Below are 19,648 nucleotides of genomic sequence, written 5' to 3' on the forward strand. Positions count from 1 at the left end.
TATTAGCACTACTATGTAAAAGGCCCCACAGACAAATATTTTTACTCGCTAAATATGGTATTTCCAAGTAAATAATTTGAATAATTTGCTTCCACAAATAACTTCAAATTCAAGAACTCTTATATTTGTCGAGACTATGTCATTAATAATTTTTTATTTTTTTATTTTACTATTATTATTTTCTCTTAAATACTTTGTAGGGATAGCAGAAAAAATAACAAAAAAAGAAAGTTTATACCTCTGTAGAAGTTGTAAATTTTATTTGATTAAAACATAGAAATCTACTGCCAATAAGCATACGTATATATATTTTATTATGTCATACTTGATTGAGGTCTTAAAGTGCCTATAAATTAATTACATGTAAGCAAGTAAAACGTTTAAACGTCTTTTTGGTTAGTTTTTTGTTTATGTATATGGTTTACTCGACCGATTTGAGTTTTATCACTGTACGTAATGCCTAAGCTACACATACAATCTTATGTGTATAAATTGAAAGCAGAAATTTAAAAAAGTTAACGATAAGACATTCAAGTATCTAGCTCCTAAAATTCGCCCGTAAATAGGCACACACTTTACCAATTCATAGTAAATATGCAAGCCGAAATGTTTACCAATGCAAAGCTAAGTCCAAACTAAATTTTTACTATACAATCTCATATCAATTATTTAATCTTTGCTATGCTTTCAATGCGTATATATGTATATATATATTTATAAACTTTTTGCTGGGATTATCATTTGCATACTCTGATTAAATAAGAAATTAATCATATATTATATGTACTATTTTTTTTTTTTTTGTTTGCCTCCAATCGCTTGCAATTCAACTAGTTAATAATCGAGTTAAGAATTTAACCACTAGCCACTTTTCCTAAACGTGTACGGACTTAAAAACTAGCGTTGACTAACATGCCACACAATTAAATAACTCTTGTCGCCGCGATTTTCAATCGTTTGATTCGCCTCCAGTTGAATACTGTTTTCCATATCATTGTCATCTGTAAATTGCAAAGTGTCAATGAGTATGCCAAATTTACATACATACATTATTTATAAAAAATCAAAACATATTTATAATTTGTTTAGTAAAAAATGTTTAAGCTTAGCTCGCAAAATACTAAAAAAAGCAGGTGTGCTAAAAGCGTTCTGTGACGGGTACACCTGACAGCCACATAGATGTATGTAATAGGGTAATGCAGGTATATAATAAATGTTTCTTGTGATTCCACATTAGAAATTGACTTAAAAGTAAGTAAACGCATGAGCGCACCCCTAACTATTAAAAGCAGTAAAGCGTTAGTTGTTCAGAAAGAAATAAAGTGCAGACGAATGATTTAGAGCGAACTATGTGAAGTGTGTTAATATTACAACCATAAAAAAAAAAAAAAAAGCTTTGACTTGTAGCCAAATAGTAAGAAATCAAAATAAATACATTTTTAAAAGTATGTGTTCAAATATCGGATAAATTGTGTTAATATTTAATAGCATAACCGATAGACTCGCTAAGCATACTGCTTTAGCATTTTTTCTTTCTTTCAAAAGATCTATAAATTTTTTAATCGCTATTTACACCTCAAATCGCGCGTTTATACGGTGGATTTTTAGTCTTTTTTTCTAAAAAATAATTAGAGAGCCTTATTCTAAGTGAAACCACGGATTGAATTGCTGACTGTTGTAAAAATTTCGGGGATCCCTTCACAAGTAAAAAAGTTTTACATACAAGAATTTATTTTGGGTCCGATCTGAACAATTTCCTTGCAGATTCTACTCTTGCCTTTGACAATAATCCATAAAACATTTCGTGAAGATACATCGTCAAATAAAGAAGTTTTTCATACAAGAACTTTATTTTGGTTAAACAGTTTATATGGCAGCTAGAGGGTATAAAGCTCCGATCTGAACAATTTCTTCACAGATTCTACTGTTGCCTCTGACAATGTTATCCAATCCATGTTAAGTTTTGTGTCGGTATCTCGTCAGATTAAAAAGTTTTCCATACAAGAACTTTATTTTTATCGGTCAGTTGCGACAATTGCGCAGCTTCTTGGAGAGAAAAGGATGTTTACAGAATTTCAGAACGTTATCTCAAAAACTGAATGAGTAGTTCGCGTATACACAGACAATCGGACATGGTTATATACAGCTCGTCACGATGATCATTTATTTATGAGTGTGAAACAAACTATTCAGCATTTAATGATAATTTAGCTTCCAGTTACTATAAGCCACGCCTTTGATTGTCTGAAATGGATAACTTGAGCATTTCCAACGAAACGTCTACACCTTGTGTGCTTTTTGACAAATTATATGCTTGTTTTCGGAATAAATTGTAATTTAACAAAAACATTAGCACTATGTATAAGCGGAAACTAACAGAAACGACCGACTTGTCTACTTAATCAGAATTTACACAAATTTTTAGCTGGTCAAAAACAGTCAGTCAACACAGACGCAAAATTATTTACGTAACTTTCTGCTATTGCAACAACAACAAATAAATAATATTTTATACGACGGAAGTCTTAAATTAACCATGGCCTTGGGTATCGATATGTAAGAGTCAGTGGTTAAATAAAATTAGTATCAAGGACATACGGATATGTGTACAGTTAGTAAAGAATTATTAAAAAAAAATACATAATCAAATACGTACTTAAAAACTACTATATAAAACACAAGCAAAACAAAATAAAAGTGCAAAAATAAATTGTGTTTCAACAAAACTACCACAATAAAATATTTAGTCATTGTAATAGAGAAACAGTTGTGTGTGAAGAACTCGGGGAAAATCTTCAATACATTGGTCGTGTTATGGCTTTTCACCACTTGTGTACCAACAATTCGTATTAGCATTTTTGCAATAAACTTAAGCCAAATATAGCAAAACTAAAGAAAAACATAGCATGATAAGTAATAAAGAAGGAACGGGGTAGTACTTGGATACCGTTTTTTTTTTTAACAAACAAATAGAGGTAAAACATAAAAAAGAAAACTAATCGCATTTAAAATAAGTATGTGAAAACCTTATTTTGGTATTGAATCAGGTAACTGCCGTTGCATCAACGAATTTGCTGCGCTGTGCATGTGAATTAAAGTTAAATTATAGTAGTTTAAGGCACGATTTTTTCACTGATCACAACATATGCAGCAACAGCATACTTGGTAGCTTGAACTACTAGCTTTAACGCGTGCGTATACGGCTGCAATGGGAATGCGTTGTGTTGTGTCAACACATTTGTACGTAGACGTAGCAATATCCACATCTCTCAATCACTACAAATTATATGTACTATAAGAATTTTGAAAAAACAAAAGAGATATAAAGAAAAAATAACATATAAAATGGAGTAGATGATTTCATATCAAAAAGTTTCAACAATGAATTAGATGCGTTGGAAAAGCAATATAGTTAATTTTTTTTTTATTATTATAAAGCGGTAAATTTTAGTTAGACTTTTAAATGATTAATTTGGTTTTAGGTAAATTTCAAATACAACATAAAACATCGAAATATTCTTTTTGTTTTGAAATCAACAAAAAACAAATTCGAAATAAAAATTTTTTAAAGAAAGGCTTACGTATCAACTTTCCAAACTATCAAATGCGCCTCATTATCACCAGGATCGGTTATGGATTTTTCTTGCCCTGCAGACAACAATATAGGTTGAATTCAGTGTTGTGAGTTAAAAATTAAGAGAGCATTCACGCAAATACGTACATATGTATCTAATTATATATTTTAAATTTAAATAAATAAATAGAAATCATAAAACTATATATATGAGAGAGGAAACGATCGGTTCGGAAAATAGTGTGAAGATTAGAGATGCCTTTCAAGTGTGTAATAAGAGTAGTCCTGAATATGAGAGAGCGCACACACTACAACTAGCAGAAGCGTTTTTAGCTGCTTTTTTGGTAAACACACTACACGCTCTACACTCGCTTAGAAACTAAGAAACTAAATTATCGTATATTGTATTGGCAGTCTATATTGGGCGTATGTCAACGTAAAGCGACGACTTACTTATGCGAAAATCGATGTAGCCTTCGCCGCCACACATGACTAGCATATCCGGCCGTTTGTTGGTGAATTGCAGTTGCCCACTATTTTGTAGTTGCATCGGCACGGATACAAAGAACTTGACCGCATCACGATGACCGTGGAACGAGAGCTGAGCATTGGCCATGCAACATAACGGTATTTGACTATTGGGATCAGCTGCAAGAGAGTTAAACATTCGTTTTAGGGCCGGTCCAAATAATTTTTATAATAAAATGTTACTTGATTTGCCTTGACCCTCCGATAATGGCACCGAAATTATCACACCGTTACTGGTACCGATCCACAAGCGATTACATGATACCATCAATGCGGTAATGCGCACAAAAGAGAAACCCAACTTGCCAGTGCCAAGCATTTTCGAAACGTACGGCTCGATATCCACATCCTGTTTGTGCTCAAACGTGTTCGAACTGTATAAACGAAGTGTCGAGTCCAAACTGCAAGTACATGCCACATTAAAAATGTATATAGACACATAACCATATGTGATCTGGTCTACGGAAAGGGGGCAAGGGGGCTTAGGTGTCAAAAAATCAATTTTCACTTTTTAGTTGATTCGGATGGAAGATGAGATGCTCTTTCACGTGATAGAATCCAAAAATTTTCGYACGTTAGCTCCCTTTTCGTAGACCAGGTCACATATATGTATATATACAACTCACCGTATGGAAACCCATACACCCGAGCCGGTAGCAGCCATTTGTCGCACTTGGCTCTCCTTACGTGGATGCGCCTCCAGCGAGTGGACGATGCTCAGTGAGATCGGATCGACAATGTAGATCTTGTTGCGGTGAGCGGCCCAAATGCGTTCGCCAGCCACACAGAGGCAACGTATCGAATGATTACGATCCCCCAGCGTTACCAGGTGATAACTATTCAGATCCCATTGGCCGTCTGTTTGGCGGCGAAACACTGCCAATTGAGCATTAGCTAGGGCCACAACAACGCGCGACTCCACATGCACTATCGCTAGGACGGCATCGGGCAGGAGAACCTTATGCAAGCATTCATGCCAGCGACCTACAGCACTATGCACATACAGCCAACCTTCCTGATCGCCCATCCACATGGTCGGTCCAATCGAAGTCATTGGCGGATCTTGACGATTTTTCGTACCCAATATTGGGTTGATGGGCTTCGAGAAGGACGGCTGCAAGTTGTTATTGTTGATGTTCGCTTTGGCGCTGGTCACACTGCCGTCGTCCTGTAAGCGTTGTGGTGCACCTGGTAGCGCCTGTCGCACCTTAATCTCTTGTATATTGCCCAATGGCTCGTTGGCCGCGTTTTTCGTGTCATCTGCTGTTTTTTCAACAGCTTCCTTTGCGTTCTCCTCTACCGCAGCCGTTTCAATAGCTATCACCTCCTCTGCCTGTTCATCTGCGCGGGCGCTTTTATTGGTATTACTGTTCTTGTCGGCCTTCGGACGCACACGCACAAACTCAACCTTGCCAAATGATTCGACGCCTTCGCCGGGACGCTCCAACATTTCACCAGCCTTAACCACTTCAGAGTTCTCGAGCAGCGCGTAATCCTTCTCCACTGCGCCTATAAAAATATATATTTTCTAAAAACTTTTTCAAAAATTTTGATGTATATGTAAATGCACTTACCCTGCACAGAGGCAATACAGAGCATATGTGAGGCGCATATGGGGAATGCATCTAGCACAACTGCCGACTGATTGGCATCCACCACTGTTACTGTGCTCGCCGCATGCGTGCTCGTGCATATCCACACATATGATGATAATTGGGTTTCTGGCTCCAAATTGGCCAAACTCGCACGGTTTATTTGCCGATCGAGCGCCTCAGCTGAGTGCTCTGCCGTAGGGCTGGTAATTTCTGCGATTTTAGCTGTAGAACGTGGGTCATATGATGACGTCGACGGTATAACTGAACGCCCATCTTTGGTAAAACCACCGTTAAGGTTCACACCGGCGGCACAGAACACTTTCATATGCGGCGACGCTTCGGCCAAAGGATTGCAATAGACTGGTACCGGCACACCGCCAGAGTGACGATTCGGTTGCTCTTGATTTGTCTTGTTTATGGGCAAACTCCAGCCGTAGGCTTGCAAACGTCCATCCTCCTTCTGTACATGTGCACGCAATTGTCGATATTGTTCGCGCCGTCGTGCGCTTGCGCGTTCCGATGTACCCTCCTCGGAGTAGTCTTTTGTGATCAATGCATTTGCTAGACCCGCGCTGGCGGGATGTGGTGGTGGATTTGCATTGTCGCGTGTACCGGTTATGGCAAGGCGATTGTCGCTATTTCGACTGGGGGATCCATGGCTGTGAACTGGGCTGGAGTAGCGAAACATAGGCCCCCCTCCTTGGCCGTCAGCGACGCGCTCCTGCGGGCGATTGGAGGGGCTACATGTACATATATGAGAAAAGAAAAACATTTTATTTTTCATATATATACATATGCGCATGCGAGTAGCTACTTACGTAAATAAACTGCTGAAGTATTTCCAAATGCTCTGCTTGGACTTTTTGTCCAAATTGTCGACGGTGCGTGAGGCGCGTAAAATCTCCGTTAAACGCACAGCCTCCTGCAGCTCCATCAGACGTTCTTTGTATTGATTGCGCTCCATCAACACCATCGCCATTTCCACGCGTGTAAAGCGTTTGCGTTGAGCCAATGGTACATCGTTCTCATCCTGTTCAGTGTCATCTGAAAACAACATCAACACAAAATCGTTAACTCCAATTTGTCAAGAGAAGGAAGTACTTCAAAACAAATGCTTACTTTGTTGCTTAACTTGTTCCTTTGTCTTTTTCAGCTCCTCCTCCAGCTCGCTAACCTTCTGACGCAATTTGTTGCGCGATTGCTGCATTGCATTCAATTCTTCGCGCAGTATCTCAATCTCGCCAGTCAGCTCATCGACTTTGGCAATCAAGTCGTCCTTAACAATGTTCAAAGCATTCCTGAAAACGGTTAAAAATTGTTTATAAATAAATACAAATACATGTGTGTTGTGGCACTTACTTCGTTGCCAAGAGTTCATTATTCTCCATGATGAGGTTTTCCACTTCTTTGCCCATGCCTGCAACAAGTTTTGAGGAAAAGCGTGTTAAGTACAAATATAATATATATATTTAACGGCGTAATTATGAATTATGTAAATTTTTGGTGATATGAAAGAGCGCGAAAATAAAGATTAAGCAAAAAGGCAAAAAAAAAAAAAAAAAAAAAAAAAAAAAAAAAAAAAAAAAACAAATCGATTTTCACAACAATAAAAATTTATTGAATTTATTAGTTAAATAAAGAAATAATATTTTAAAGTAAAAAATTAATAAAGCAAAATGGTTAAAAAAATAATATGAAAACATTTTGTCATTATATGCATACAGTTGCATTTTCAAAAACAGATTCATTTCGTTGTTATATAGAATTATGTTTTCAAAAACAAAATAATAAAATAAATGACAATTCATGGATTTACAAATTTCAAAAAATATGTCTTTTATGCCTTATGAAATTTTACAATTCCTCTAGAATATTGACCAAAATTTTCAAGTTGATCCGAGCATTAGTTTGTGTTTAAACGCGTTTTTCTCGAAACTGTGTTTTTGAAGTACAGATTTCTCGATAACTACTCAATATAATCCTTAAAGACTTGTATGAAGATTTTTTTCGATTGCAACAGTTTGAAAAAAATGTCGCGAAATTAGAATTTTTTTTTTGTAAAAATAACCAATTTTAAGTTTTCTCCTTTGTTAAAGTTCTAAGTTGAGGGTTTAACTAAAACACCAATTTTTCACTTTAGATGACCATGTAAGGACTTATTATGAATTATTATCTACGGCAACACCAGAATCTCCGAGGAAATTGTTCAGATCGGACCACTATAACATATACATAGCTGTATGGAAAAAATTTTTATTTGAGAAGGGTTTGGTGCAACCGAAGTTTAGGTTTTTCCTGTTTAGTTTTACTACTTCATTTTAAACTAAGTTGCTGTTAGCGGCAGAAAATATTCTTGGAGTAATTTCGAGGAATGGTGACGAGTTGACAGTCCTTGGCGGTTCCGGTTACTTAAACCCGACTGTCTTGGGAACGGTTTTAAACTGGACCTAATCTTATGATTTTCACTTCAAAAAATATTAAAATATACAAGTAAATACCTTTTCGTATATTTTAGTCATTTATTTTTGTTGATAAGAATATTTTCTAAGTTTTTAACAATCAGCTAAAGTTGCCTGATCGCTTGTGCCTCCGTGAATGATTTTAAAATGTTTGTAATGTAATACAATGGTTAAAAATAAATAATGAATGACAATTTTCTAACAAAAAAAAAAATTATAATATTTTAAATACTACAATAGAATATAATTTTTAAATACGAAAGCAAATCCCACCTAAACCAACATTACTAATACAAACTACATTTGCAAAGTATACAAACTCAAAATTTACCAATAATAGAAATAACATCAAGCTAGCTTTCTACTTCTTTTACTGTGTACATACGAAAATGGCGTTATGCCGTAACTTACCGAAATAGTTGTCGTTAGCTTTATGAACGAGAGCAATCGCAAATAGATTTTCATTAATCAGTGTTCGTTTTTGTTTTTCATACAACGCATTTCGAGTTATCCAGCAGCGAGTGCACGAAAGATGAGAATTAATCAAACGTTTTGAATACCATCCAAAAATGCCGTGTGAAATGTTTTTCATATGTTTTCGTATTTACRTGCGTGTATTGTATATTCGTTCGTTCGATTGTAATTTATGTTTTGTTTTTTTAGATAACAAAATTTCGAGTATTCAGTATTGAGAAAGGAACAGGACAAAAGAGATGATGAATTCGGTTATACATTGTTGTTGGATTTTTAAATATTGTACATATGTAATTAAGTTATCACCCACCAACTGGGCTAGATGAGTTGCCAATTCAGTTTTTTTTTTTTAGATGACTTTCAACTTAGGCGATTACAGTTATTAGTTGGTGTTTAATGTATTTACATGTGACATATATAAATCCATAGATATATGAATCTTGATACCTACCCGAAGAAGCATATTCTCCAGGATGCACCCAGCTTCCTGCGTTCGGGTGGTAAGACAGACGAGAGCGAGCAAGTGTGTGAGAGAGGAAGAGAACATAGCCATCAGCGCATACAAACAATAGTAAATTGCAAGACATTTCCACAAAGCATAGTAATATTATTGTTGTTGTATATTATATTTAGCATATCATTAAAAATGCAATATACATATATGTGCGTATTTTGTGTTGGAGCGCGTGAGACAAGCATTTCAGGGACATTTCAAATTGTTGCAATTTCAAGCAGCCCAGAGACGCATAATAAGAAAGAAAAAAAATTTAGCATTTATAAATATTTTAAATATGGTAGCAATAAGTAAATAATATATATGTTTGTATATTAGAGTGTTTATTTCTTAAGTCAATTTATTTGTAAATTATTTTCTTTATTTATAAAAGCATTCCTTTCAAAGCATGAAATGCGCAGTTAAAGCTATACTATAAGGACCGTTTTCGCAATGCTTGAATGTTAGAAGAAGGAGTTTTAGTTAAGTTAACCAGAAGTTAACTGGCAGATAGTTGCTAACCAGACATTGAGAAAACGGCCCTAAATGTACTAAACATTCATCCAAGTGATTTATACTCTTTGTGTAGCTCATACGGCATGGTGTACTTTATGAATATAGGACATTTCACTCATAACTTTGACTGTGTATAAGTTTTATAGAAGGGTTTTTATGGAAAAAAGCATGAGGATATTTTATGTTTATTTTGTATTAAAATCGTATTTTCATAGTTTTATTTTAAATTGTTTTGAAATCCAAAAAAAAACCATCCCAAATCTCTAGTGCCCCATATATAATATTGGGTAGTCGAAAAAATCTTTTCGTCTAATCAAACTTCAACTTATTTTTTTTTATATTTGTAATAAACTTTAATGAACCAAATATGAACCATTTTGGTCGACCACTTCTTGCCATTTTTTCGGCTTCACAGGCTTCTCTTGATGTCAACTTTACTCCATTAAGGGAGTTTTGAGTTGACCGAAACAAATGGTAGTCCGATGGTGCAACGTCAGGGCTATTTGGTGGATGCAGCAAAACTTCCCAGGCAAACTCTCCCAGTTTTTGCCGAGTCATAAGAGATGTGTGTGGTCGATTGCTTGCTTCAATCTCATCAGTTGTTGACAGTAAAATGTAGAATCAATCGTTCGACCAGGCTGGAGCAACTTATAGTGAACCATTCGCTTCAGAAATGGTTCGATTTCATTTCGTTTCAGCAAAGAATCGCATATATTAATACGTTCCATTAAATTTTTCACAACTCACAGACAATTCATGTGGTACCCAAATATCGCAAAAACTACCATAAGACTTTTTCGACTACCCCATATATGGAAAATATAAAATTATTTATATAAAAAGCTTGTTTCGGTTGAATGCCGTTTGAGAGCAAAAACTGAAACTTCAAAGAGGGTTTGCGAAAAAAAAAAAAACACAAAAAATCAACTTGTGAAATAACAGACACTCTAATGTATATATATAGAGAGATATGTATATATGTACACATAGTGTAAATTATAATTAATTATATGAATTAAATTAGATGTGTTTTAGTACTGATACAGGCATTTTGGAAAATATTAAATATGTGAACAATAATGTATAAAATTACAATAGTGATGTGGTTTTGAAGAGCCAATTTGTTAAATAAAAATTGTCTTGTGTCCAGCAACGCGGCACAGTGAAGCAGATGAGGTAAATACATGTTAAGAAGTTAGCCCACATACCTGTAACAACTTCATGCTCTTCACTCTCTTCGTTATCTTGAAAGGACAACTCTTGGTATAGGGTATTAGCAGAGCGTTGCTCCTTTTTGGTTGTTGAACGCCCAACTGCGCGCGCATATTCAATCATTATTCAAAACAAAATAAATTACAAATTTAAAATTTTGATTTGGTTTGTAAAGGAAATGGAAAAGGTTAATAATTTTTCAAATTATTCGAGGTTAACACGGATGCACAATAGTAGAGTAAAAGGAAAAGATTAAAGAGATAAAAAAAAATTAGATTAGTACAATTTTAATACAGTTATTACCAATACAAAAGATAGGTGTGCAAATTCAAAAATATTCACTCACCATTGGCTGGTGCATTTGGCACAACGGGACTCGTTTCACTTTGCGGTGATGTAGCCTGATTCTGCTGTTGCAATGTGTCCGTCTCAGCCGCACGCTCCACCGTCTGCAAACTGTCTAATTCATTTTGCAATGATGGTGGCCCCGAATCATCTGAATTGCTGCCGACACTACAGATTGTCTCTGTATCTAGCATGGCTGAGTTCTCGAGCGACGCGAAACCATACGATACTGGACCCGATGATCTATAAGAGACATGATGACAAGTTGACTATTAAAAAGTATATTGATATTAAACGAGTAGCTTATAAAAGGAAAGAAATTTTGTGAACAAAAAACCAAAAAAAAAAAAAAAAAAAATCGAAAACACCATCAATTGAAAAACAAATAAAATTTAGGTATTACCGAGCAATTGGATTTAACCTGGCTCGATTCATTTCTAAGCGCTCCGAAGCCGAAGTCATTTGTGAGTGTGTAGAGCCCATGAGCATTTTGGTGCGTTCCATGTAGTCAACATGATTTTTGAAAAGCTCCGTATAACGTTCATGCAGTTTATTATACTCCTAAAATTTATAAATTTCATTTAATCGTAAGATCAGAAAGGGAATTTTTATACATACTAACCTTTTTGAGTTCGGTTTCGCGCTCTTCCAAGCGGCTCGCATGTTCCAAACTGTTTTTATGCTTCAATTCAAGCATGCGCACAATGCTTTCTAGTGACTCCAAGCGGCTTGCTAGCTCTTTGTTCTCCTGTTCAGCCACATCCTCCGATTCCAGCAGCTGCAAAATTTTCGGAAATTATGTTTTCAATTATTTAAATTTTAATTTATACCTATTTATTTTTTATTAAGCATTATTTATATAATACTTGCCTTCTGTTCGGATTGCTTGCGTGCACTCTTTTCACGTTCATATTGTGTGACCAGCTGTTCGTTGTCCTCACGCAACAGCTCCAATTCAACATCCTGCTCCTGATTTATGCGATATGATGCATCCAGGCATTCTAAGACATTCACCAGTAGTGGCATAAGATTCTTCACCACATCTTCATCATAGCGATTAATCATGCGCTCGAATTCTTGATATATACTACCGGCTAATTGTTGCACCTAGAGAAGAAAAACGTTGGTTAACGTTTGTAAGGACAGAATAAGTTTGAAAAAAATGGAAAGAACATCAAACAAAACGAATGTGATAAATACGATACGCCCTTTTTCTTGCGAGTTTATATACATATATTCTTAAAAGAGTAAGTTTCAAAATTTGTTGAAATTCCTAAAGAAATTAAGTTCTAATGAAAGATTTCATTTAGCAACCCTGTTTATATCTATAAGTACGACCATATTTCAAAAAAAAAAATAATAATAATAATATATGTCCTTAGTCTTCTAGAGTATATTAACATAGTTTTCATGAACTAATTTTTTTGATACTGAGACTGATTTGATAGAAGAAGGAATAGAAGATAGGCAAGACTTAAGGAGTATCACTTGGAACAGCGTAAAAAAAAAATATTTACCTGAAACCTATGAAAACTCTTTGTGCGCGTATTGCGAATTATTATGGCTGCAGTTGAAATTCTAACCTAGGTATAAAAAAAGCATATCGTAAAAAACTGTTTCGACGAGGTCGGCACATGGGAAAAAAAATTCATGACAGCCGGTCCTACGTTACAGAAATGGTCCCGGACTCTTTGTGCTAGGTAAGGTAAAAAAAGCCTTTTTTTGAAGAATTCATTTCATAAATTTGAATTGAGTTATTTCACTCGGACCTTTTTTACATTATTGAGCACACATTTGATAATATAGTTCGGCGCTTAACATCTGTAAGACTTCACATTTTATATATATATATGAGGTACTTGAAAAGAACGAGAAATCTAAATGCTTAAATAATGCTTGTCAAAAAAGTCTTGCGGTATTTTTGTCGTATTTTTATTGAATTTTCAATTGATCGATGCTACGGCCGCTACTATGCCGGTTTCTTTCGACCAATTCAGCGATTTTATCGCAATTTTCGACGACAGGCCTTCCGGAGCGTGGCGCATCTTCGACCATCGTTGTGTGGTGGAAATGGAAACTGTATCGGGTCCATAAACTGCACAAACTTTACGAGTATTGGCGGCTTGAGATGCATTTTTGCCTTTATCGTAGTAGTACTGTAAAATATGCCGTATTTTCTCTTTATTTTGCTCCATGTTTGCCACGCTATAACTCACGAACGACTTAAAAGAAAGAAACGACAATCAATCAAACACGTGTTAGCGCGTGAAATGAGCTTTCCAAAAAGGTATAGCATGACTCGATGCGACGAATAAAACTAGAACTACGCGCTCTCAGCGCCAACTACCGAAAATACCGCTAAACTTTTTTGACAACCTTTCCAATTTGAACTCGAGAAAATTATATAATTATATATTAAAATCTAGCAACAACCGGTTCAACGTTAACGGAATTGACCCGGATTTTATCCGGCTGTATATCGAGGATTTAATCCTGTAGTAGAACTAGAATAAAATCTATAACAACCGGTTCTATCGAGGATTTAATCCTGTTTGGATCAAAAAGTAAGTAAGAAATCAATTTTACAACTCCTAGCAGCCATGCTGTTCTATACCTTCCTGATTCGTGCTGGCATTGGGTTCCTCTGCTGCTTCATCCAAGCTCCACCTCACTTAAGTGTAACACATGCAATGGATGGAGCCATTTGAAGAGCTGCACCAGTCTTAATAGTGCTGTCAACGTAGGATAGCGTCATTAACTCGTTCCCACGACTGTCGGTTTTTTTTTTGTTTTTTGTTATCCGGCCAAGGACTGTCAACTCGGCAGAATTCTGCCTCTACAACAACAACAACAACACTGTCGGTTCTATGTTATCAGAATCGACTCGCATTTTTATCTGGCCAAGAACTGTCAACTCTATAGAATTGGACCGCTTCAACAACAACAAGAGCGACATTAACCTCTACGGGTGTTCAACCAGCACCTAGTTCTAGTGGCTAATTACGGTCTCTACCATATCAAGAAGCTCAACTAGGCAGAATGACTCTGAGTATCATCATTAAAAAATACTCGAAACAAAAAAATGATTGAGTACCTACGTACATACTCATACATATTCTTTTCGATTGCTTCTTACATCATTTTTTCTTTAATTTCTGCAGAAAGAACCTGAAACAGCGTAACTGAGCTATGACTTCATCACTTTACTCATTACCATGCGCTATCAATGGTACTGATTTATTTTGAAGAAACTTGTCTTTTAAGAATTTTATTGATCGCTATATTCGTACGCATTTATAATCGGAAAAAATTCTAAATCAAACCTCATTGTATCATGTTTTTACATACATATATAATATGTACGCCCAAACTTATATACATATGTATACAATATTTGCATTTATTAATTCGAAATCAAAAGCAAAGAGTTTTGTTTTGCAGTTTTCTTATTGCCATTTGGGGACTGGTATCCAATTTCTTCAGATTACGTTGTCGGTGACGCCTTGCCTTCCGCTTCATTTTTATCAGCGATAAGAATTAATGAATGAAAGTCTGGTTGGTTTACTCATCGAGTAAAATGATTCATGAAGCGTATCACATGGCATTGTACAATATTTTATAAAAGCACATACAAACACACATTAAAATGAACATGCAAATAAAAAAATATGTATAAAATATAAATACGACGATGTAAAAGTGAAATGATAAAGTTTAAATAAATGCCTACAGACACAACTACCCAAATAAATGGTATATGAAGTCACATATACACGTACATTCATATTTGGTTAGTTTCCTAACTTGTATTTATCTTAAGCAGCTCGAGCACTCTTAAGCATTAAAGCAGTACAAAAAGATGGAAACAAAAACTTACAGTCATTCCGCAATCGACCTTGCACAGAGTAATCGCAAGGGCGGGTTGCTAACACAGATTACCGAACTCTTCACAATACATAGCCATATTTGGGAATTCATAACTAAGGTGTCAGAAATTAATTGAAAACCACACTAACAAATGTTTGCGTACGTAGGTTGTTGCTGTTGATTTTGAATTGGCAGAAATTAAAAACTTATCTTTATATGTAGACATATCTCTACGCAACCGGAATTGACCCGGATTTATATCCGGAAGTAGACCGTCAAACCGGTAGAATTCCTCAAAAATGATATGTTTGGTTCCCGAGGTGCTCCAAGTATTCTATGAGGGATTTGTAATAGAACTGGGCATTCGCAGCTACGCAAATATTGTTATTTTTAGCGCATGTTCTCCCAACGGCCACTCTCTTTAACTCTTAGTCTGTATAGCTTTCCTTAACCTATTTAATGAGTTCTTAGTTCTAATCTTGTAATATTTATAGTTCATATCTACTTTGTTATCCTGCATTTGGTTATTTATATCCATTCACCCGAAAGGAACTATTGACCTCTAACCTTTCAGAAATATGCACTGATTTATATAAAATAACGCTATGTGCGTAACACTTCCGGTTCCAGTCACCTATTTGATTAATTCTTATAGCAGAACATGCTGCTACTTTACGAATGAGCGTCAAAGAGTTTGAAACGGCTACCACCTTTCTAGGTCCTAAAATTTGTAGACACTACAAACTGCTAATTTGTATCCTATACCGCTTATGAGTCTGTCCTCAATTTTTTTTTTTTTTTTTTTTTTTTTATTTTTATAAAAGCTTACATAATAATACAATTATTATACAAACTAAGAAAATACGCAGCACTAGCATCATGGGCTATCGGCCGCGAAATGTCCTCAATTTATATTTAATATTTCTCAATATTTATGCATGCATGTATGTATATATGTTAATGTTTGAAGGTTAAACGATTATGAGACATATATATATATATATATAATTAAGATACCTATTTACAGAAATACACACATACAAATGTAAATGCTTACTTAAATAAAAACTTACAAGCAAAACATAAAGATTGGTAACACGCAAAATGAAAAACCATGATAAGAAATAGTTAATGAAAACTAGTATCTAAATACATAAACAATAATTAAATTCAACTTTTAATAGAGAGAAATAAGAAACAATAAATCAATACTAAAAGTAATAAACTCACGATGCTCACAACCTGTTCATTCTGAAAAAGAAAAGAAAATAATAATGCAAAAATTAAATTTTGACTTTAATGACATTTTTCGTTAAACTTATACATACATACATGTACAGYGGTTGGAAGAAGGAAAAAATAATTTAAATCAATAACCAAAATAAAAAAAAAAACAGAAATTTCAAAATTGTAACCCATTCTTCGGAGTAGGTTTTTTGGAAAAAAATAAAAGTTTGGCAATATTATTATGAGTGCTATTATACATTATGTTTTTGGTGAGACTGTGTACATTTTATTAAATTAACTTCCACGTAATTGTAAATATTATGATGAGATATTATGAACACTCGATTGTAATGTAAAAAGGCAACATTACTATCGAATGTTCAACGCAAATGCATATTATTATATAATGTGTTTCATATTAAAAATGCTGATCAAGGTATCCATTATTCTAATCACTAAAAACATGAAATTCTTAACTTATTTCTCATAGAAGAATTAAAAAAAATTCTAACAAATTTCATCGCAAACACTTTATTGTATTTCATATTACTTAATCTTAGTTTATGATTAAATTTATTGTAAATTTTGCTAATTAGAAGTTTCAGCGACTCGACAATTGAATAAACTTTAAACGTAATTATTCCTGTTCAGTTTCTCCAACGCTCCGCCAGCAAGCTTGTAATATCATTAAAAATATTACAATAAAAAGTAAACGATTTTTTTAGCAATTATAATGCTATTACCAAAAATAAACACAGTCTTGTCTGTTTTACTTCCTGTAAGGGTGTTTATGGCTATCGTTTATATTATTCAGAAAATAATTACACACAAAGTTTTGTTTGTGCATATGCATAAATACTACACATTTAAACATACATATGTATATGGAAGTGCATAAACTGTGTAATAATATTTAACACCATAACGTTTGTCAAATGTCAACTTGGCTTATTATAAACATTGTTAGCGCATTAGTACGAAAGATCATGAATTTTAAAGCACACAAATACTATATTGACAACCTAATTTGTCGAACTTTATATTATATACACACGACATCTTTTTTGACTTTTTGTCGACATGATAACATGCTGGTTGTTTTTTTTTTTACTAAATTTTCCAAGGATTAAATTTTAAAACAAAAACAACCTTATATCTCTCTACTTGTGTCTGATAGAACCCATGTGATTATGTAAAACGAATAGCAACATAACTATGTATGTATGTATATAAACACAAAAAACAAACAAAACAATATTTGTATTATTTATGATTGTACTTTAACCTATATGTCTAATAAAAATCCCACAAATACATTTACATACATATATTTATTTATTGAAAACGCTCTAAAAAATCAATGACGACCACTTGGGGTTAAAAAGAATAAAAACAGCACGCTAAATAGCATAGCGATATCAAAGCAAAGCAAGCAAACACGTACTAGTGTAAACACGGCTGAACCCAGTGGGTTACAGCGGTTGATGTAATACGAAATCAATAAAATGCTTAATCACGTCTTATTAACGAGAACTCTTCAACATATGTAAGCCTTACCGATTTGGCAACAAATGATGGAAGAAGATAAAAAAAAATGTGAAAAAAGTTAAACCTATTATATATACATACATATGTATATAAACTACTATAATTCCTTATATATATACTCAACATATAAATATTTAAAATACTTTCTCATATATATAAACGTGTGACACACTATTTTCATATAGTGTACAAAATGTGGTTTATTGATACTAATGTGACTTGCCAAAAGTCAGAAGTAACTAAAACTAAATAACACAATGTCAATGACCAATTTATGTACATTGACACGTTACAAATGCACACATGCCTACAAAAGTAGGTATATACAAATGTGGATGTGCATGGTATAGGGCTCATAACTTGAGTTAACGTTCGGAAAAATTGAGTTAATGGATGTTTTATTTTGATAATACTTTTGGATAGTATAGTAGAACCAAGGTCTTTTGAATGAAATCATCATTAAGACACTTTTAAACAGACACTATTCATTTAAAAGTTATACGTAATAGCATTTAAAACTAGATCGAAATAACGTTGTATAAATAAATGTGTGTACTATATCTAGTTGTATGTACGTATATTCATTGAAAAAGTTTTCATAATAATTTGCAACGTGGCATTTATGAAATAAATGAAATTTTCTATTTCTATCTTTTCACAATTTAACATTATGTACATATATAATATAATAATAGCCACATACATCATATATAACATACAGCCTTTTTGGTAGAAATACTGATCCGTGTATAAATTTAATTTTAAATTGTTTACACACCTTTTCTGACATGACCATATTATTATCCTCGGTGCCATAAACTGTCTCAGCACCAGGCTGAGGACCGTGATTGTTGAGCATTGTGTCGTCGTCCATTGTGACTTCTAATTTAATATTTATGTTAAGGAAAATTTACGCGGCACAGTTTAATTGTGATTTCTTAATCCAACTTTTTCTTTCTGCATACTTTTTTTTTCAAGGGATTTACACTATTGAGACACAATACGACGTGCCACTGACGTATTGTAAGGCGGAAATGAAAGAATGTGTGGGAGTGGGAAAGTGGTGTCTGACTTGTCCACAATGTAATCTCTAACCACTACGACGACGCCCTTTCCAACAGCTCGCCTTGGACCCACCACCCACAACGTCGATTTTCCACACTTCACAACTACTCACAATTACTTTATTACCAATCACATATATATATTTATTTGTATGGAGGAAAGTATTTTTATTTTAGTTATCACTTTCTACTTTTCATTTTTTGCTTAACATGTATTGTTAATTGTTTGAAGTTTGCAAATTTTATTTTTCCAATTATGAATGAAAATAGACAGCGCAATATTACGCCTTCTCTTCTTTTTTCCTGATTGTCATTTCATTATTTGACTAGATTTTTTTCTCTTTTACCTATTATGATGAGCCTCACTTATCACATTTTTATGCTTTCATTAATATTCTTTAAAAATGTGTATGATTTATTTCGTTTGACTGCGTTTTTATAAAACTAATTGGATTTTTATGATGCAAAAATTTTTGTCTGATACAAATAGCTAGCGTGAAAATTTTTCTAATTGTCTTATGTGTCTGACATTCTTGCATTCTTCTTTTTATTTGACAGCGGCAACCAGTGATGCATAGTTAATGTAAAGAATATAGGGTAAATTATGTAAAGTATGGTATACAAATATATTATTGACATAATTTTTAAATAATTACTAAAATTATAAAAGAATTAGTAGACGTCAGTTATCCTCATTTAAAGTAAACATATGTTTTCTTTAAAATTTCCTCTCACAGTTTTTCTCA

At 34.0% G+C, this 19,648-nt stretch overlaps 1 protein-coding gene across 11 annotated transcripts; it reads right to left on the reverse strand.

The window, feature by feature from the left end:
- Window positions 1-789: 789 nt before the first annotated feature.
- Window positions 790-19,603, reverse strand: LOC108978428 (JNK-interacting protein 3). 11 transcript variants are annotated; one of them, XR_001994113.1, is made up of 19 exons: window positions 18,617-19,603; window positions 16,294-16,314; window positions 12,067-12,303; window positions 11,819-11,974; window positions 11,600-11,757; window positions 11,198-11,439; window positions 10,848-10,952; window positions 9,082-9,117; window positions 8,568-8,585; window positions 7,057-7,114; window positions 6,817-6,995; window positions 6,516-6,741; window positions 5,677-6,437; window positions 4,729-5,611; window positions 4,286-4,503; window positions 4,028-4,222; window positions 3,582-3,648; window positions 3,027-3,276; window positions 917-1,001 (listed from the first exon to the last, which is right to left on the reverse strand). XR_001994113.1 is itself a non-coding variant. In XM_018948750.1 (18 exons), exons 1-18 carry the CDS (start codon window positions 18,710-18,712, stop codon window positions 998-1,000), a joined length of 3,660 nt encoding a protein of 1,219 aa, XP_018804295.1. In that variant the 5' UTR covers window positions 18,713-19,603; the 3' UTR covers window positions 914-997. The 11 variants fall into 11 exon arrangements, 9 of the variants coding, with proteins under 9 accessions (XP_018804262.1, XP_018804253.1, XP_018804283.1 ...); XR_001994112.1 differs by having other exon boundaries at window positions 3,027-3,292; XM_018948750.1 differs by lacking the exon at window positions 3,027-3,276 and having other exon boundaries at window positions 914-1,001.
- Between the last annotated feature and the right edge of the window lie 45 nt (window positions 19,604-19,648).

This window comes from Bactrocera latifrons, unplaced genomic scaffold (assembly GCF_001853355.1).
Source record: "Bactrocera latifrons isolate USDA-ARS-PBARC rearing strain unplaced genomic scaffold, ASM185335v1 scaffold_1, whole genome shotgun sequence".
Lineage (NCBI taxonomy): Eukaryota > Metazoa > Arthropoda > Insecta > Diptera > Tephritidae > Bactrocera > Bactrocera latifrons.

Excerpts from the sequence above, each read along its gene's own strand:
- LOC108978428 (XM_018948708.1), bottom strand. The coding sequence starts at position 18,712 with ATGGACGACGACACAATGCTCAACAATCACGGTCCTCAGCCTGGTGCT. Across the intron at positions 6,742-6,816 it reads GGAACAAGTTAAGCAACAAA|ATGACACTGAACAGGATGAG; the intron begins GTAAGCATTTGT and ends TGTTGTTTTCAG. Across the intron at positions 6,438-6,515 it reads TACTTCAGCAGTTTATTTAC|CCCCTCCAATCGCCCGCAGG; the intron begins GTAAGTAGCTAC and ends ATGTACATGTAG.